Below are 21,459 nucleotides of genomic sequence, written 5' to 3'. Positions count from 1 at the left end.
GAAGATGTTCTGCCCTTTGGAGAGGGTATGTGTGTGTGGGGAGGCTATGGTTTAGTCCCCTTCTTGCAGGTGACTTGCTGGCTGTCCTGATGAGGAGCTTTTCCCTTGGAATCACTGCATGCTTGGCTTCGGTCTCCCTGCATGACTTCACCATGGTGTTAAGGAACTGTTATGTGTGGGTGAAGGGCAACTAAGGAAGTTGGTTATGGGATAAAACAGTTTAAAATTTGGCAGAAGATCAAGAGATTTGGAGGAAGAATTGTCAAAGAAGTTTTGTTTAAATATCTCAGAATATTGAGGAACTAATTCTGTGGTGGTTTTCTTGGCTTGTTGCTTTAGGGACCTGTGAACTTGAGTGCTCATCTCTTGCTATGTGTGAGTAGACAAGTAGAAAACATCCTCATGCCCTGAGCAGAACATGGTTGAAGTATTTCCATCAACAGTGTCCTGATCTTTCTATTTGTTTCATGATTTTGTTAAAGCACAGCAGCTTCCTACCCTGTGCAGGTGCCTGCTCTGCCTTTGTGTGTGACGATGCCACAGTGCCCTCTGTGCCACCAACAGCATCCCTGCGGCCAGTTAGTTGATGAAGTATTTGGAGGAGGCACAGCAGCTGTACTAAGCCACATTTGTTAACTTGAGTGTGTTGTCATTTCCTTGGCTGTAATATATTTTTATCTGGAGTGTCTTGATACATTTTCTGGTGTTTTTGGAGTTTTCCCATGGACTGTACAGTTATTTTTCTTATGTTCATCTTTTCTTTGCTATGAAATGCCCCAAGGTAGGCATTCTTAACCTTCTAGCAACTGAGCTGGTGAGTTTTATGGCTCTTTAAAGGGTTCCTAATAGATTTATAAATACAGCAATTGCAAGTGTTTGCTTTATAACAAATGTGTTCAAAGCAGTTAATTTAGCATTTCAAGATAAAGTGACCCTTGTACTGAAACTTCACATAACTGCTTTGCTGCAGATTTTGTCTCCAGTTGGGGGGAGGAGATGGATACTTAAAGCATCAAATCCGCCACCCTTTTCAAGTCCTGGTTCATCAGATCTGGTTACTTGGGCTTGATTACAGAGCACAGCGATTGCCCTGCTCTAGTCGTAACAGACTTAGCTAAAACTTAGGCTGCAAAGTCTACAATGTTATTTCACTGAATGCATGATCCATCTTTTTTTTATGGTATTAACAATCGTGTTTAACTTTGTGGTTTTGTTTTAATTATTCCCATTCAATTTAAGGGTGTCATTTGCGTAGTAAGAATTACTGCTGTAGTAGTACTACTGGTGTAGTTTAATACAAAACCTGGGTGTTAAGTTTTATTTTAAAACAAGACAAACCCTGCTGTATACATTCACAAAAGTACATGTTTTGATTGTTCGATGTGTTGTCCTAGAACAATTTTCATGCTGTTCACTTGTTGCTGTTCATGCTTCCCGGTCTTTATATCTGCGCTGTTGTGTGGTGTCTGAGTCTTTTGTGCAGTCCTAGTGTTGCTTATGCTATAAGCAAGTTTTAAATTAATGTAATTCTTGAAACAATAAAAGTTAAAAATACTTTTGGGGACAGAGCCTATCTCTAATTTGTCTTGGAGCATTTTTTGAAATGGCTGGAGAAAAGTCTGCAGGAGCTCTGCAAATGTCATAATTACCCAGCTAGCTTTCTGAAGCATTCATTATTTACATTTAGCATTCATTATTACAAGATGAAAGCATTGGTAGGTTGAAAATAGTCATTTGTAACCATAATTTTTTCTTGTTGTAGTTCCCACCCACTCATTCACCCATGCACTTCAGCCTCAGAATGATTTCCTATCCTGAGAGTTCATGGGAACTATGAACAAGGGTAGCTGTTGTGATAGCAATTATAAAGACTAAAAAAAAAAAAAGTGGGTTGGAGAGAGCAAAAGAACAAGGAACAGTTGCATCGATTTCATGTTCTTCTGATCAAAAGCTTGAGACAGATATTAAAAACTCTTAAATCTGGAATGCTGCAATTTTGCATGTTTTCTTCTTACATCTCTTCTACATTTCTTAAAATGTGTTTTTCCAACATAATTTTCTGCTAGTTCAGCTTTGGATTTGTTTTTCTTATTCATATTGAATCTTTTTTTTTTTTTTTTTTTTTTTTAACATTAAACTTTGTTGTACTCTGACTTCTTGGTATTCAGAGTATTTCGGTTACCTGGAATGAGGCAGGAAAATTCTGAATGTAATTAGAGGAAGGCCCAACATTCATGAAAAGCTTCCTGGAAAATTAAGTTAAATCCATGGAATTAAAGTTGCTTCAGTCAGAGGATTAAGAGCTCATTGCAACAATGCTTCAAAAAATAAAAATAATTTTAAAAAGTTACATCATGAGCACAATAAGTAGCCTAAAATTTAGGAACCTTTTTATGAAGATCTAAATCTGATCTGTTTATGGCTGTGATATGAAGTATACGTTTGAGTAATGTAGATCTGAATTGGAAATGAACATTGCAGGATTTAAATCAGCTTTTCCTCCTGTAGAGAGGCTCTAAGGATTTCTTCAGATTTGTGGTAAACCTGACTCTTATTTTTAAATGCAGTGATAATGTCCTTACACTGTTAATATGGAGGAACATGTAAACAATCATAGGTTTGCATATTTTTCTATGAACTGATGGGCATGCATAATAGCTTAAACTCATTAAATCGTATTTTTTCAAAAAGCCAGGCATTCCTCTGTTGCTTATGCTGTTTTGTGCTTTGTTCATATTTCTGGACATGTGTACATATACATACAGTTTTTACGGAAGCTATTTGAGAAAATGTTCCTTAGTATCTTTATACTGCTACAATAACGACTGTGAATTCTTTTCCAGGTGCCCAGATTATTGATTTGATGATGCTTGTAATCGATGTGACAAAAGGGATGCAGACGCAGTCAGCAGAGTGCTTGGTAATTGGGCAAATTGCCTGCCAGAAGATGGTGGTAGTTCTGAACAAAATAGATCTCCTTCCAGAGGGGAAGAGACAAAGTGCCATTGAGAAGATGACGAAGAAAATGCAGAAGACCTTGGAAAATACAAAGTAAGTTAACAGTAACATTAACAGCTAGTGTGTAACAAAAATACTGCCCGCATGTCACTTTCAACGTGCTTCTAAATGCAGCTAATCTCATCCCTGCTGGATGAGATATTCACATAGATATAGCTTGCCATGATGATGAGAAGAGAACGGAAAGATTACCAGAAATTCAAATTCAGTTCTGCGTTTGCATCTGCAAGTATCGTGTATGGAGAAATATTTGAGTGTAATGAAACTTTTCAGTTTAAAGGACTGCTTTGAGTTCTGATTGAACAAAACAAAGCAAGAAAGGCTGGGTGAAGAACCTTTTTTTGTAACTTTTCTTGTGATTCAGATGTGTTCTATTTCTCTTTTTTTAACTAAAGAAGAAAGAGGACTTTTCCATAACTGAGAGCGAAAGATGTGATCGCCCTAACAAGGGTGATAAAGCTGCCTTGTAGTTATCTGTGTATGGGACTGATCAGTATTGCCAAGAATCTAATTGATGATGTTCCTGAAGTTTCTATAATGCGATGTGACTCTGTCTAGGCTGGTGTTTGTCAGGCATGTTCTGTTTAATTAACAAAAATGATGGGTGAATGAAGATGTGGCTGTTAGGAGGTGGAAAGATGTGATACAGACACCGTACTCCCTCAGTGGTTACAGAAATTGACACACAGCTTGTTTTGCCTAGTATTGTACGGGGATGTTGACTCCCGTATTTATAGCTGTTGGGTCACATTTTGATTCTGAGAATCAAAGAAATAAGATCCAGCGTACAGAGGAGAGAACTTCACGAGGGACAAAAGAGCAAAGCATGGCTGGATATGGCTGTTCTTGCTTAGCTTATTTGTGATGGTAGGGGAATGTCCCTCTTCAACTATGCAACTGCTGCCATAGTGACTCTAGAGATCTTGCTCTCTTTCCAGCTCATCAGTAACATGGGTTTGTTTGTTTTGCTTGGAATAGTACAGAGGTCACCAAGAATGTCAAATTTCCTCGTGTAAACCTAGTCAGGATTCTACAGCTTTCAATTCTCTCCAGCAGTTGATTTGAGGACAAACAGATAGAGGTGGCTTGTTTTTCCTCTGTAGGTTGTTACATCTTATTTCAGGGGAGGTAGAGGAGGGAGGTACCTGCAACATGAAAAACTTTTGGGTGTTTTGGAACAACAATCTTTTATAGGTGTATTTGATCAAGTTCACAGGTAATCCCAGTGGAGAGAGCATTGAGATAATTATCTCTTAAGTTTTCATAACTATGTTACCAAATAAATTTATTATGCCTTTGTATAGACCGTGAATTAAGTAGCATTGCAATTAATAGTTATTTTGTTTTTCTAATCTAAAATAACCACAGTCTATGCCAAGAAGTTAAAGATTTTGTAATAACTGAGCTTATCTTCATATTCTACTCATTTATTTTGTCCTCCTTTTAAAATTTGTATCTGCATGGCAGTAATTGCTGCTGGAGGTGATACAGGTGGAGTACAAGTATGTCTTACAAATTAGCATACTTCCTCAAAACTGAGGGGGAAGTGTTTTTGAAACACTGGCCATGTTAGCTGTGAGGTCCTTTCCTGCAGCCCCTTTTTAAAACAAGGATGTGCATCAGCTGATCACAACAGCCGTAAGACCACATGGAGAGAATGGGTCTGTCATAATGTTTTAATTATTCAGTTGAACTCTGGATCCTAGAAATACTCTTTCATCAGATGTCTGTGTATTGTTCACATAACAAAAATTCCTTTTTTTTTTTTTTTTTTTTTTTTTTTTTTTGCAAGTGTAGTCTGTGCCCCGTTGTATGTCAGGCAAGCGTTTTTTCTTCAGTCTTTTCCCACTTGACTTTAAATTTCCAAATGCATGCTTCGTAACTGTTTTTATGTTTCTAAGCTACTTTTATTAAACTACTTTTATTAGCAGGGCATGTGCTGAGTCCATCTGACAGCTGCCTCAGACACTTGTCAATGAGGTGTTTTCCAAGACTAGTTCACTCACTGAGTATTTCTTTACACGTGCATACATGCACAATACCCTAATACTAAGAAAAATTGAAGTCTGCTGCAGCTATAGAGTAGGTGTTAACCAGTTTTCAGAGGGAATTCTTGTGGTGTTGTCAGGAGATTCCATGGAGGGTGAAAAAATAGGCAGAGAAAAGCAACGGTTGTATTTGCCTAGATTGACACCTGTAAATTTGACCTAATCGAGACTTGCTTGTTCCACTGATTGATACTGCAAGTAAAAGCAAACTGTCTCTATGTCTCTATTTCTATTGTCATATTTTTTTTTTTACACATGCCAGCTGTTATCTTTGCCCAGCAGGGTCTAAATTCTGACAATTAGCATGGTGGAGTAACAGTTTTAATAGGGGCCAAATCATGTTTGGAAGTAGCTCCAGTGGCATTATATGATTACTCTAGTTTGTTCTGGCATATGGGAAAAGGAGTAAGGCATTTGGTTCAGCATAAACTTAAAGTTATTTTAATATATTGCCCTAAAGGGCTTGTGTGAAAATAAACTTCCAAGAGTTTCATGGTTAATCACAGAAATTTTCAGGGCACATTTTTATTACCCTTTGTTCCTAGATGCCTCAGACTTATGGCATATAAACAGAAAAAAAATCTTACGTACTGAATTACAGTTCCATCACTAAATGAGCTCCCTCTACAGAATCTAGCATATTTTTCTTTATCATGGTACTGTCCTTTTTCCTCCACTTCGTTCCCTTTTTGAGATAAAAATCTATGGTTTTGCTGTGGGGAGTCACAAGGATGGCAGCAGTCATGACTTTGCCTGAATCAATTGTGTAAGAATCAAGGATCTGTGAGAACCAACCACTTATTAGTTTTACTGCTGATTATTATTCCATTGCTTCACGTATATGAATTAACATGGTTAATCCTGAATTTTGCAAAAATGCAGTAATAACTTGACTTATCTAATTTCCCTTTCTAAAATGTAGGCAAAGCAAGCTATCAGATGAGGTGAACAATAGGTTGTGTTTTAGGGAGCAAATGGTACAAATTCAATCAAGAGGCTTAAAAAAAAGCTGCTGAATAATAAGGGCTTGGAGAATAAAATTCATAGAAAGAGAAAAAGCTAAACTGGGGTCAGAAAAGCTAAACTGGGGTCAGTTATGGAAGTACTGCTGTTCTCAGAAGCTTTACATGTTTGAGATTTGTTTCATAAATTTTTATTTTAGTCGAATTAGATCTTTCTGCTGTCTGCAGATCTTACAGGCTGTCTGCAGACACAGGCAGATATCATGTGCCATCATACATTTGGCTTCTGTTTTATGGATTATGACTACAGCTCGGATTGTAATTGTTTTAATGAAAGTTAAAACCTGTGTTAGTCTCCAGGTAAAATAGCTTGAATGCAAAGTCACTCTGATAAGCCTGAGTAATGGTCCTTGTTTCTGAAATGAAGTCTTTTGACTGCCACTGAAAGTTGAATCTGGCTAATGCTGAACAGCCCTAAAAATTTCATAGGGAAGTCTAATAGTACAAGTGACAGTAACTCCAGAAAAAAAAATTGTCAGCTGTTCACCATGGGGGAAGAACAGAAATCAGAATCCGAGGCAGTTTTCCTGCCTTCATTGTCAGGTAAGTCTAATTTACATGTGTATGAGATCTAATGGTGGGAGTCTTTCTCTCTTTCAGGTTCTGTGGGTGTCCTATCGTTGCTGTTGCAGCAAAGCCTGGCGGACCAGAAGCCCCAGAGTCTGAGAATCCACTAGGTGTTTCTGAATTAATTGAGGTACCTGCTGAACAAACAATAAATCATGTAAAATGAGCTTGAGCATCTTTAAATCTTTTGGATTGTAGTGTTAGTATCTAGAGATGAGGAACTCCTGCCTTACTGTCAGCTTTGTCACCGAATTCTTTGGGGATTTCTTCCAGGGAATGGAGAAGCTGAGGATGTGTGCCCCAAAAGTGGTTCTCCTTTTTCAACTGCTAGGCTTCAAAGCCTTTGAGTAGCTGTCTTCAGAAACAACTATCACACGTGGTAAAATTTGTTCTAAAGTTGTCAGGAATTACAAAGCATAACAAATAAAAATAACTTCAAAATTCTGCCAAATCATTGGTAGGTGTTAATTACACTGCAGTTAAGAAAACAGTGAAGCTGTGAAGTCAGGCACTCAGATTATGCATATGTGAACGTCTCCTTCCTTCATTATGATACAGTGCTTAAATGCGTGATTGTTTATTCTAAATAACCCTTGCCTCCATCTATGCACAGGATGCACAAAGCTCAATTACTGAGCAGGCAGTCAGTATTTTGTTTTAATTCTCATTATTCTGTGTGGCCTCATGACTCCATTCAAATACTGCTCTGTGCTCAGAATGATTAATTTCCTCCTGGACTTTTCTTTGGCACTCATCACTGGACTTGAACACTTGGCAAACAATTAATTTACTTTGAAAAGACCTATAGGAAGTGTAGAGGTGACTTATCCCGTATTAAGATTGGGAAGCTGTGGCACAAAGGAGTTAAGTCCAATGAGTTTACTAATTTTGGATGCCACATTTAAGGAAACTAGGAATTCTTCTGGGACACACTTGTTTTCGAATCAGAGTACCTGCCAATTTTGTTTGCAATTGTGAGTGCTTAGCACTCTGTTTATCAAGCTTTGTGGTTTCTGTTTGGACACTCCGAAGTATACAGACAGTGATTACCTGTGGAAAGTTCCATGCATCATCATTCTCTTAAAAAGAAAAAAATAAAAATAAATAAAAAGTTCTTGTATAAAGCATATAATCTGTTCTTTAGAGCAACACCAACCTGCCTTCATAATGAATCCATCTTTCTCTGATAGTCTGCCCTGTTTACTGTGTGTCTTGCACTTCTGCTATAGATAAAATGCTTAGCTTGGATTTATCCTGTGCCCTGAATGAGGTCAGGTTTGGAAAAAGCTCAGTGATGGTATATTGGATAATTATATCAAACACGTATGAACAAGAGAAGTGTTAAAGCAAACTAATGCTGCAGAGGTATCCCTAGTTTTAGCTATGCTCAATTTTTATTTTTTTTGTGAGTAAACTGAGCTTGACGAAAATGAGTTATATGGTAAAAGAAAATGAGCTTTATGGTAAGTTATATGGTACAATGCTTAAACTGTGAAGGGCAGGGCACTTAGGATAGCTGTTTGAGATAGATGGCATGTACCAGATTGTCACCTCTGTGAGTAAACATTAGGGAAGAGTGTAGCATGTCTTTGCCCTGGAGGGGTGCTGCAGCTATTTGCAGGCAGCAGAAGGGGTGCTAAAACAAAGGCATCGTCTTGCCAACATCTGATATGGATCTGTTGGATGCTGCCACCTTTAAAATAAAGGGTAAATCCCTGCAAGCACGAGTCACCAGAAACTTAGGGTTGTCTTGCCTGCAGCAGGCTGGCTGAAAACAGACTCTGCAGTATCTAGAGAGCTGAAGATAGGCAAGTCTTTAGTTTTGCCTTCATTAGGTCCAGGTAGATTTACAGGGCCATTCCCCAGGTTTAAAACCTTTGGAGGAAATACCCAAGTTGCAGCTATTTGTCAACTCAGAGACATAGTGTTTAGCAGAGCTGGCAAATGCTGTGAGAGCCCTGCCCCTGAGCATTACCCTCTCTCTCCTTGATAAGAGGCTCCCTCTCCGTTGTTCTGCCATTATGACTTAGGCTTAACCTCCAGTTTTTGACCTTAAAAGCAGATGCTAAAGGCATTGCCAAGTTTATATGCTGATATTGTAACAAAGACAAAGATCAAAAGTGATTTGAGATGGGTGAACCAGTTCCTCTGAACCACTGCTGGGTATGTGACTGCAGTTTTATAATTAGTCTTCTGCCTATGATGATGTATTTTAAGAAGCATAGTTATTTGTCAGCAAAACAGAAATCCTAAACTTTGATATTTTCTCTAGAAAATGATACTTACATAGCTATTTTTCTTAGTGGCTTGATCCTCCAAGAAGTGTTAACGTAAATCTGAAGGGGAAGTTGACTTTGAAACTTATCCCGGTGTAATAGTTTTTCTGGGAGGGAGGCAGGGATGGGGCTAATATCTTTATGTAAGTTAATTTGCACTAAATCAAAAAGAGCTGAAGTAGCAAAATACACTGTAAGACTGTACTTTGAGGGTGGGGAGGAGGGGGGAGACGGGTGCAGGATTTTTTTTTCATTTGCTTTGCTACAGTGTTTATATTGAGTTTGGCAGCAACTTTATTGCCAGTGCAGTTCTGCTAACCAAGCTAAATGTGCAGCACCAAATCTTTCTAAGGCAGAAAATCGAACTGTTCCTGCTGCTAAGTGTGCATCTCCTCTATGGCACGCACAGTTAATTTGACATTGGTGCGTTCTAAGCTCGCTGGGAGATGCCTGAAATCAGTAAAACTGCAAGCCTGTTCAATCAATCATCCGCTTGCCTTCCTTTTGCTGTATGGCTGTCATGACTTTTCACCCAGGCATGGTTCTGCTTTTATCTTTCTTTTCTCAGGTCCTGAAGTCTCAGGCTTACCTGCCATCAAGAGACCCCTCGGGAAACTTCCTTATGGCAGTCGACCACTGTTTCTCTATCAAGGGTCAAGGCACGGTGATGACAGGGACTATTCTTTCTGGCTCTGTTAGCCTTGGTGACAATGTGGAGATTCCTGCCCTGAAGGTGAGTCTCTCATTTTCACTCCCCCCAGTTTTCCTGATAGAAAGAGACATTCAACAAAGAAGAGTGTGTTCTGCAGTCTGAAATTGTTCCATTATTTTCAGTGTCATTACTTTTCTGGTATTCTAATATAAGCTACATTTATAATAGGGAGAAAGAGATTAAGTAACACAGCCAGTAAAGTTACCTGCTCCATTTTAGTTGAATGAAGAAGAGGGAAGGCTGACCTAGATGAGTGTGTTAGATTTTCAACTTCAGAAAAGCAAGGTGGGCATGTTCCCAAAACAGGACATACCTAAGGAATGAACGAGGTTTGAGTGAGGTTACTTTTGTTTGAGACATTCTGCCTCAGCAAGAAGGCTTGTAAAAGAATCTGACCCAGGTAGGCTTCCTGAGATGTCTGGAAGTGGCAAGAAGAGTGCATGGAAATGGCAATAAGAGGGCATGGAAATGCTTGATGCACATTATCATTGTTTGCCAGGGGTTTAATTGATGTCAGCATGTTCTGGAAGAGCTGCTGGAATGCGGTGTCTGGCTTGCTGCGGTTGGGATTTTTAGAGAGCCTGTGGAAAGTCAAGAGGACTTTCAGTGGACTTTGAACTGCTTATCTGGTGCTCCTATTTTATTTACAGAGAAGTGAAAGACCAAGGTAGCAGATAAACAGACATTGACAAAGAGAAGCCAAATCACTTGGCTTTTATGGCATTAACAATTTCCCGCAAAGTTTGTTATTTTCAGTTGCTGTTAATGAACTAGTCCTTCCACAGCCTTCTGTGAGACAGCAGGCATGCCATAGCTCCGAGTGGTAATTGTTGTGAGCAGCGTTTTGCTCTTTGCCACGAGCAGCCTGTGAATGTGACTGCTCATAGTGTACAGGTAACCACAGCACGGTTAAAAGGAAGCAACCTTTGTAAGTTTGAATTGTGTGTTGTCCTTACCCCTGCTAGCATCATGCAGAGTTGGGTTAGGATACCTATAAAAGGTCAAACCTTTCTCAGGCCTACAAGGTAATGGAGGAAGCACATTTCACAACACATTGTGGTTTATGACTCTCTCTGACCTTTTTTTGCCCTGACCCTATGGTAACTGAGATTGACAGCTGGTGCCCACTGGGCATTTAGGGACATTACAAACCAGCTGCTTTTTAAATTTGAGGAACCCTCTCACCAAATGAAGTGGCATCACCTTCCAGTTCTACTAATGGACTTCGACATCTTTGACCGCTTGAACCTGCACAAAGGAGGGACACAGCAATTAAAAATAAACAGTGACATTGTCAAACGCCCGTGCTTGCTCTGATTGGGGCTGAGAGCACCAGCAGTGCATGGATTCCTTTATGCTGTTGCCTATGTAAATTGCCATCTGGGGTTGATTATCCATACAGCAAAAAGAAAAATTATATATATGTTTTTGGCAAAAAGCTTTGACACAGCAAACAGTTCACTATCCGATTGAGTTAGTACTATTTGCTCACTAGCACTTGAAATCCACCTTGAAGAGCATGAACGTAGGATTTCTGCAGCAAAAACATAGTGTTGGCAGAATTCTGAATGTCCATTAAGATTACTTCGGTGGTCTTTCAATCTCTACAGTCTTCCAGTTTATAAACTGTAACAACTTGTGACATTTTTATTTCTGCTTTATAAAAGTTCCTGGAGTGAAATAGTAAGGATTTTTTTTCCCAGTATAGATTGACTTTACGGTTAAATTTGGTCCTAATCATTTCAAAATATTGGTCTAAGTACATTATGTTTAGTGACTTTAGTTTGTGAGCATTTCAAATTGTAGAGCTGTTTTTTATAGCATTCTTTAATTGAAAAAGGTAAGTTTTTTCAGTGGGGGAGAAGTATCTTTGCCTTCCTTACACAGGTGAAAAGAAAAATAATAGCTTAAGAACAGCATCTACTCACAAAGCCAACACAAAATAGGCAAGAACCATGAATTTTGTTCTTGCCGGTGGTCTTAATGCAAAGAAACAAAGTACTGTGTGAGAAGTAATGTTAAATGCAGTGTGGGATGTTGTCTTCCTTCTGCCCAGGATTAGTGATTCTGGCTCTGGATTGCACAGTTGCAGACAAACTAGAAGTATGGGAAGATTATATAAAACAGTGATCTGTTAGTATTCCTTTAAAGAGAAGATGTTTCCAGGCACAAAAAGTGTTCCAGGTTAGCTAATAAGAATCACTCTGATTTAGGAGTTGTGAGAGTTCGTGGAAGAGGTCATGTTGAACTGAGTCAGGGGCAGAGACAGATGTTCACTGTAAATGGATATTAAGCCAGGGAGGTAGGCTGAAGTCACTTCATAGGTATGCATGTTTCAAAGCAAAGCAGTCGCACCTTGATCTGTCAGTAACATATCTGGTCATCCCCAGAGTGTTAATCCAGCACTGCCTTAGCTGTGAGCAATTGCTGCAGGCATACAGCAGCCACAGAGCATGTTTGTGGCAGCAGGTACAAACACCACTCTTTTCTTTCAGGATTTCCAAGCAGTAAAAATTAACTTGTGCTTTATATTCCCAATCCTAGCTGTTTTTTTGTGATGTAGTTACTGATGAATATTAGGGCAAGCTGATTGCCTGGTGTTTTTTTTCAGCTTATTTTTGCTGTGTGCTGGAGTGGAATAATGCACTGCTGTAATATAATACGAAGTTTTCTTGTGTAATAAACAAATTCTGGACACCCAGTGATTGGACTGCCCTTGGGAGGTGCCTCTAAGATGTCAGATTTTTTATCTGCAAGGCGCAATTGAGCTGTTATCATCAAAGGGGAAGAGGAATGTTCATAGCGAGTCCAGCCCTCCTTGTCACTGTTGTTTGTGCAATTTCTTTTACTAATACCAAATGCATCAGTCTCAAAAGTTGCAAGAAGGTTTATGAACTGCTTCTCTTGTAGCTGGAGAACAGTCATCCAAGCGCTTTAGTACTTTGGTATACTTTTAAGAGGTCACCTGAGACATCAAGTATGGAGGAGAAAAATGAGAAACTTTCTTCTATTTATCTAGTCAAGTCTCTTAGTAAATTAATATCAGTTTAAACCAGTAGTAGTTTTTGTCTTGGCAAGGGCCTATTTGCTGTCAAACTACATTGCCTTTATGAACCTGTAAGAAGTGTCTTACACTTACTTTTAAGTGTAACACTTAAAATAGCTTCATGGCTTCATATGCTTCCACCATATGGAAAGAGATCTTTTTTAGCTACCTTGTTGGCTAAATAACCTTGGTCTGTTTTCTGGCCAACATTCTGTAGCCTTTAAGATTCATTGAACAAAGAAGTCCTCCAGTGTGTGATAAAATGGCCTTACAAATACTGTTTGGGTTATTACCTTCAAACCACTGTAGCTATTTGAACTCTAACATAGCTCTGCTTGTTCCTGTGTGACTGCTTCAGTTTATTTGACATGCCAAGACCTCTGATCAGTGAGCTTTAGTATATAAATGTAATAACTAATTTCAATGTATTTCAGGACTTCTAGCAAGATCATACAGAGTTGCACTATTGAAGAGGACATAAATTATGTCAGAGGATGTAAATTTCTGTATTTAAATCTCAGAAAACAAAGTTGGTTTAAAAATCCACTGAGTCATATCACAAAGCAACTTGTACATGGAATTTCATGGTGAAATTTTAAATGTTTCCTACTTTTCATTTTCCATTCCTTGTTCCTCGAAGTATACCTCTTCCAAAATTCAGGAAGTCTTGATAGTATTTTGCTTTGCACTGCAAGTAGAGCCAATGCTAAATTTTCTGAAAGGATACCTGACTGCTGTTTCTTTACCTGTTTTTTCAAGGCTTCTTGGATGTTCCTTACCCAATGGTGCTAAAGCAGCAGTTCAAATGCTACAGTTCATCTGCTGCGGAAAGAAGCCTGGCTCACCTAGAACATGGCTTGTTTGTGAAATCTTTTGTTCCCCTTCCTAGGGGTATGTGATAGAAAGATACCTTGTCACTGAGTACAACTTGCTGTGTTAGCAGTTATGTCAAACAATACTACAGAAAGTTACTAAGATTCATTTAAAACTGACCATTTTATCCCACTGTTCTTCTTGGGAAACTATTCCAGAAGCTGATATCTGTGATGGCTAGGAATGTCTCAATTTCCACCTTGCTTTTTCCTTTGAAGCCTGGCTGTAACTTACTGTATCGGTACTTCCTTGTTATGATAAACTTTTCAGCCAACTTTCCTTTTCATTGATATGCTGTGAAGAAGGGCAGTTCAAAAAGTGTGTGTGTGGGGGGAATAAATTAAATGTAACTGGTAAAATTGTTTCCCGGTGGGAAGACAGTTCATAATACATATTAAAATATGTGGGTAATAAAATATGAGTGTTAAATCCTAAATCAATAAATTAAACGTCCGCATAATGTTATACATGCAGTTTAATTCAGAACAAGTATTAAACTGTTTCTTTAATTGTCTGCCACTTCTAAAGCATGGGTTGTATTTTTTGGAGATTTTCTCCTTTCCTAGAAAACATCAGAGTGAATCCTACTGGTTTTGTGTCTGCTGTGGCATTTACTTAAAAGCAAACCATGCAGGATTTGGCTTATATTGGAAAGTATTCTTTCAACATTTGGGGATATTATCAGTTGTTTTGGAAGAATTAAACTCCTCAGCACAGTTCTTTGTGGTTAAGTGAAGGATTAAAGACCTGATCCAGTGCCCGTGGAATAAAATTTAGATCTGGCAATAAAAACTTCTCAAATCTTTTTGGCTTGGTCTCTTAAGAGACTAGGAACAGCAGATGCTGAGCTCTTTTAAAGATCAGTTCCCTCGCTTTCAGTGTGTACTTCTGTAACTTCTTACCATTTATCACTCCTTAAAGAAAAAGGCCACAAAGGAAAGGAATCCATTTTAATTTTGGAAGAAAAAAAAAACTAATTAAAATCAGACTTTAAAAAGACTCAGGAATTCTGTACGCTGCTATTTTTTAGCTACCCGCTACTGATGTACTGTAGCTATAGGTTTGTATCACTTGCCATTTTTATTAAGCATCGTGCAGGTACAGTAAAAAGAGGGAGCAAGATCAGGACTTGCTGTATTAAGCCATATTCTATTCAGGACCAGGGATAAGACATAACAGAGGGAGCTGGATGCTTATCATGGGGTTTTAAGTTTTTCTTCTTGGTCAGAGCAGAAGGGAAGAAAGCCAGGGGGAGAGCAGCCAACGTGAGCGGTGCTAATCCAAACCATGCGCTGTATTTTTGGAGCTTGTATGTCTAATGTGATATTGTAGGCAGAAAAGTGGCCTGGTCAGTGCTGGCTAATTAACTCTTCAAATACTAAGTAAATTGATTTGCATCTTTCTTGAGGATCTAGATTGTACCATGTGCTCCCTGACAGCTAGCTACGGTTTGGATACAGATTGCCTTCTAATGGATGAGGAAGAATTATCCAGGAAGCTGTATGTGTTTCTTCCTACAACAGATCAGAAAAGTAAGGGATTTGTGTTGCATCTATCCACTTAAGACATCTTTAAATGACTGATACATGAGAAAGTACATCCTTGTTGGTAACTATAATGTTCTCCAAGATAGACTTTAACTTTTATGGCATGTCTGTGATGCTGATAGTTCAAGTTTATCTGCAGCAATGACTGGTTGTGGTTAATACATGAGATGACTTAAAATACATTTTTTGTACTACTGCCGCAGATAATTTTGTCTTGATAGTTAGAAAGTGTGGGGAGCTATTATTGCCTTAGAGTTGGTACTCTGTTCAGTGGGGTTGAAAATGAAAAAAATGGGGTATCATCTTGACAGTGTCTGAGCAGATGAAATTACATTGAGAGATGAACTTTGTGGTTTTTCTTCAGTGTAATGACTGATTTTCTTAGATAAGTGAAATTATATTTCTTCTGTTCAGATTTAGTAGATCATTTGTCTCATGAGAATTGTTTAAAAAAAATGGAGCAAGTTGTTACAGAAATACAAGGCAGGAAGGAAACTGAGCTGAAGAAGAGGGAACTCATGGACTGTCAGGAAAATGATACGTGCGGGGCTTTTCTGAGATTGGTCTTGGCACTGAAGTGTAATAGTTTCATTAGTGATTGTTATGGACACAGCTGGCTGCTGTGTTGTCTGTGTTGCTCAGTATTCTGTATCTCCCTGGGGATATCAATGTGCTGGGTTGCTGGATCTGCGGCAAAAGCTCAGTGTCCAAATACAAAAGTGCCACAACTGCAGAAATGGACTATGTTCCTGTACACTGTTAGAGAGAGAGCCAGCTTCAGTACAGCTAGATAGTAACTAATGGGCAGGTTTGTGACAACAGAACAAAGTTGAAAACCAAACGTCTAAGCTTTTAAGATGATACCTGACATTTAGATTTATCTTTATTGCTTTAACCTCCCTCATGTGCTCATTCCCCTCTTCTTCTATTTCCATCTCACTTTGTCTCTAGCTGCTTTTCCAGGCTCAAAGTTTGCTCTTCAAGGTGACTGATCTTTTCCACTTTCCCCATAGCTTGCTTGAAGAAACTTCTGTTCTCTGTCCTTTTTCTCAGCTGCTGTTGTTGCAGTCTTGGCTTCAAACCTGTGTTTGAAGCCAAGTACCAATCAAGGTCAGATGAGAAACCTTGGGATGGCATTTTTTAACTCCATCGGCTGAAGCTGGAGCAGGTCTGATGAGACAAAGGGGAGAGAAGGGAAAAGACATGATAAACGCTGAATGGTGGTGTCCTCCAAAGGGCACTTTCTGATGATGGATAAGCAGGTTCCGATACCTCCTCTAAAGGATATGCCAGCTATTGATTTCCTAGGGCTGAATGTCTTGCGTTTACTGTTAAAAAGGAGCCATGCAGGTATCCAAAATGGGTACTCTAAGCAACACATACAAGTTCTGTACAGGAGGAGAAAAGTCTTAAGATGACTTGAGGCATTGCTTAGATGGAAATTAGCAAAACCTGCCTGTTATCCTGTGGGACTTACTAGGTAATGTTTCCTGTAGAACAGTTGCTGGTCCAGTAGTCAAGCGTTGAATCCTTGTGATTTACACTGGGGTTCAAGATGAGTTTGAAACTAAGTCAATGGACATTGATATAGTAATCACAGACTTCCATACAAATGCCTTTTTGTTTAAACTTTGGTAACTTTGTAAAGCAGAGGATGACTGTTTTGTGTTTGCATAACTTGTTTGCTTAAGCATTGCTGCTGCCAGGTCATTAACTTTACTTTTATTTCTTTTAATTTACCAGGTAGAATTGTTATCAATCCAGTTGAATTGAAAACAGACCCACATGCACGTACACATACCGTTTGAACAGGAATCTTATTGGAATGCTTGAATAGTAATTGGAAAGGTAACCTCCTGTATGGTAAACATAGCTTTCACATCGCATTCCTGCTGTGAATGTAACTTAGTATGAGCAGGCTTAGTTAGGTCACTGAGTAACTATCATGTTTTAAATATTTAAGTTCAAGTGCTGGAGGCTTTGGCAAAATGTCAGTAACCAGAATGAAGGCAGGGAATGTTGCTTTTTGTTCTTCCTTGGTCATCCATATACAGTACAATTCCACATTTGATCAGGCTATTAAGAAGTAGAACTGTTCAGCAAGCACAGCGTTAACTAAGCCGTGGTCTGTAAACTATAAAGTTCTGATCAGATACATGCAGTGGGAAAAAAATGGATTTGTGCTTTGGAAATCTTACTTAACCAAGGCTTTGAAGGTGACCTTCTAGATTTGACCAAAAGATAGACCAGTATGGGCTAGTACATAAGTACCTAGGAATCTAAAATCGCTCTCACTGTAGTGCTTTCTTGAAGAAGTGTGGTGGTTTAACCTGGCAGACAGCCTCTTGCTTACTCCCCAGGTGGGATGGGAGAGAGAATAGGAAAGGTGGAAGTGCGAGAAATCACGGGTTAAGATAAAGACAGCTTACTAGGTAAAGCAAAAGCCTTGCACGCAAGGAATTCGTTCAGTACTTATCAGCAGGCGGGTGTCCAGCCACTTCCAGGAAAGCAGGACTCATCATGCGTAACAGTTTCTTGGAAAGATGAAAGCCATCAGCCTGAATGTCCGTCCTCCCGCCCCCACCTTTCTCCTTTCCACTGTCCTCTGTTGCTGAACATGTCATGTGCTACAGGACATCCCTTTGGCCAGGCTGGCTGTGTCCCCTCCCAGCTCCTCGTGCACCCCCAGCCTGCTCGCTGGTGGAGTGATAGAAGCTGAACAGACCTTGGCTCTGCATAAGCACTGCTCTGCAGCAGCTAAAACGTCGGTGTGTTATCACTGCTGTTTTCATCAGAAACCCAAAACAGCATCATATTAGCCTCCCCAAAGAAGATTAACTCTGTTGCAGCCAAAACCATGAAATGAAGTGTTACAACACTATAGGAAGTCCTGTGGATTTCATGCCTTTTCCTGTGTCTTCCTGAGACACCGTCCCCCCCATTCATAAAACTAAACTTTATGCTGTTATTGCTGTGAAAATTGCATGAGAACTGCTATTTTAAAAGTATTCAGCTCATCACCCGAATCTGTTGTTGTATGCCTGTGACAATAACAGGTATTGTTTAAAGTAAATTTAGACACATCTATTCAGCATTCCCATACTACTACATTATAGTAGTTGGTGCACTTTGAAATGAAAGAAAAAGTAATACTGGAGAAAGACAATATTTACAGTATCTGCTGGAATGATATAATTAGGGAAGCTGCACAGATAGTACTGTGATGAACAAGATACAAATGCCTAGATACAGATTTTCATTTGCAGCGGGCTGAAATGAAAACTCTAAACTCCCAGGCTCTTCGTGGTTTTAAATATTAGCTTGAAAGCATATGGTATAAACTAGCTTCTTCTTTTCTCTTCTAATAAATAATCAAGAATAAATGTTTCACACTTTGCAAATCATAACAAAAAGGTCAGCCTTTTTAATGAGTCACTAATAGATCTTTAAATGCTTAACTGTAGACTGAAGTTTTCACAAAGGTCTTACAGTTTAGATCTAGTAGTTGACCTGTTTTCTATCTAGACAACCTGTGTTTTTTGTTTTTTGTTTTTTGTTTTTTTTTTGTTTGTTTGTTTTTAACATTCTATAAATAGGGCACATAATAGATTCTGGAAAAAAAATAGGGGCAGAGATGACCTTACTGCTCGTTCAGTTCAGGTAGCAGAAATCAGCAATGAAAACAGATTAACTCATTGGAAACAAGGATCTTGTTATATGTGAAGACATGGGTGTTTTTTTTCTTCAGTGGAAAAGAGAGGTACTGAAAATGATGCTGAAGTTTACTTGTTTGGTGTAAGGCTTCAAAACCTCTTGAAGTTCTTCTGCTCTTTTCTCAGTCTTGATCTGACCGCTTAGTTTTTGTTTTTCAGTTCAGTTGGTATTTGCTTTTTCTTAATGTATTTACTGTATAAGGAATTTGAATAGACTTCTGTGGTAACCATTCCTAGAAGACTTTTTGTCTGATGTGCAATGCCTGGTATTGGTATACTGAACTGCAATAAGTTAAATGGTGGTTTTTGGGGAAAAAAAAAATAATTGGTTTGGTTTTGAGACATAGGGGTTGTTCACATGATATTTGCTTTGTCTACTAGAAGACACAGATCATGCTTGTGGAGATCAACTGACAATACTCTGAAGTCTTCAGGGAATGAGGAATGTGCAGGTATACCACAAACATGCAAAATGTTTTCTGTGGTTTCCACAGGAAAGAGGATTGTAAGGGGAAACTTGAAAATATGTTTTTATTAAAGGACTGGAATAAATGCCCAATAAGACTAAAAGTGTCCAGTTTGTCCTTGAATCAACAGAAACCAAAGCCAGTTAGTTTAATCTAAATGCAAAATAGTATACAAATCTTTGTAAAACAATATCCTACAAAATCCTACCTTGCACTGTTGTGCACAACGTTCTAGTAGAGAATTGGAGGCAGGTGGTGATTGACTGGGAATGATGTTTTGTACCATCTAATAGTGTTGCTGTTTCAAATATTTCTTCTGTTGTTGACATGATGCTTGTTTGAGGAGAGATTAGGTAAAGACCCTGAAATTAGTGCTTCATTCTAGTCTTGTCAAATGCCACTTGATTGTTTAGGCCGTAGAGGAGCCTTTTAAGTGTGCATATGCCCTGTGTAGCATCCGTTGTCTTTAGTCTGCTATGGGTAGAGGAAGGGCTCTGATGTTGTGGGCTCCTAGCTTGCTCTGAGCCCTTCTGAGAGGCTTACTCTGAGCCTGAGATGCTACATAGGAAGAAAGTTTGATTTATTCTGATGTATTAATATTTATTAATATTTCTTAGGCATGCAGTTTCCTAAATAGGGGGAAAATGATGGAGATGTTCAAGCTGGTAGAAGTCATGTCTGTTCTTCCTTCATGTAGCAGAAGCAAAAAGATCAGTGAAGAGTTTTAAGATAACTCCGTAGTCATTCTGAACAGTACAAACAAATTCAGATCTTTCAAGACTTTCCTACTAGTAGTGTCCCTGCTTTGTTTTCTTCTTTGCTTACACCACCCACCCATCCTTTCTGCCTGGATTGTTAAACTTGTGTTTTTTCAACTCCACTTCGCAGATATGTGATACATTCAGTACATTCAGATTGCAGATAAATACTTGTCTTCTGTGAGATCACAGGCTCTTTCCCCACTTTTAGAGAAGTTGTCAAAGATTTCAAAATCTCTGAAAATATATTTGATGCAAGCTTCAGGTTGACTGCTTAGAACAATAGAAACCAGAGGTAATAGGAATAATAAGAAGGAAAGGGAAGACAACTGTGGCTTGAGTTGTCTCTGTTAATCTATAATCTCGAAAACATGTATAGGCTGAATACTTTTCACTTGGTGGATTACCGGAAGCATTAAGCATGTTTCCATCAACGTGGTACTCTCTGGCATCCTGTACTTTTTTTCTTTAAAAGAGGGATATTATTGGGAGAAAGCTAAATATATTTTTTTTAACTATGCTCACTCTTTAGTAACATCACACAAGCAGGAATGTGAAGGTAAGGGTTCTGTTCACAGGGGTTGCTGTTTGAGTTTGTGTGGTATTAGAACATAAGGTTCCTGTGTAAATTTTGAAAAAAGCTATGAAGATGGGCTTTCTTCACTCCTTTGTGTTAAAGAATGAGCTTTAGGGTCTGGTTCAGATTGTGAGTTAAAGCAGTTAGTTTCATTCTGTGTTAAGACTCCCACCCCTCCTTCTAGCAAAGATAATGGATTCCACCTAATGTTTTTAACCTGTCTGTAAATGAAATGTTAAGTTTTTGGTTGCCTGATACAGAAGCTATGAATGACATGGTAAAAAAATCTTTACCACTTTTAAAAAGTGGGATTTGTAATGAGAGGCTGACCATGTCTCCCTCGTTAATAATAATTGCTTTTCAGAGAGCAAGGAAGTATTGAATGTTGGGAGAGTGGTGTTGTTGCTTGTTTTGTTTTTGTCAGATTTTCGTTTCAAATATGGGTACTTAGAGTTAGGGTCATAAAGGAAAAAGAGATTTTCAGAAATGCAGGTACCACTCAAATCATTTGACATGAGGAGAGCTCAGTTCCTCTAAATCAGGCTGCTTTTGTTTAATGATGAATTTAGTTTAACCGTTAAATAGTTTAGCTGTTAAAAATGTCTATGAAGTACTGAATCACTGGTTTTATATTTATGCTGTTTAAACGGGTCTGTATTTGATACTTGTTGAAACATTCCCCACCCCCTGAGTTAAAATTGAATCTGACTTCTAGGATCTGACTTCTACCTTCTATATTTAAAGAGCACATTAAATCTATTTCTTGTACACTTTTTTTTTGTGTGGAAATTCTGTCTAGTTTGAGTCTGTAACACGCTGATAATGATCAGAATTC

The 21,459-nt window shown here is 38.6% G+C and overlaps 1 protein-coding gene across 4 annotated transcripts in view; it reads left to right on the top strand.

Annotated features, from left to right (window-relative positions):
* Positions 1–21,459, top strand: part of EEFSEC (eukaryotic elongation factor, selenocysteine-tRNA specific) — a 121,483-nt gene that overhangs the window by 30,054 nt on the left and 69,970 nt on the right. For 3 of the 4 annotated variants that reach the window (XM_032194345.1, XM_032194346.1, XM_032194348.1), the window contains exons 2-4: positions 2,844–3,051; positions 6,689–6,785; positions 9,500–9,664. In XM_032194345.1, the coding sequence (XP_032050236.1) occupies positions 2,844–3,051; positions 6,689–6,785; positions 9,500–9,664 (470 nt within the window). Of the gene's footprint in view, positions 1–2,597; positions 2,618–2,843; positions 3,052–6,688; positions 6,786–9,499; positions 9,665–21,459 lie in introns of those variants that run through there. The other variant, XM_032194347.1, reaches the window with a different exon arrangement.

Source organism: Aythya fuligula, chromosome 10 (assembly GCF_009819795.1).
Source record: "Aythya fuligula isolate bAytFul2 chromosome 10, bAytFul2.pri, whole genome shotgun sequence".
NCBI lineage: Eukaryota > Metazoa > Chordata > Aves > Anseriformes > Anatidae > Aythya > Aythya fuligula.
The sequence above is the reverse complement of the archived record's forward strand: the minus strand, read 5'-3'. Positions and strand labels throughout refer to the sequence as shown.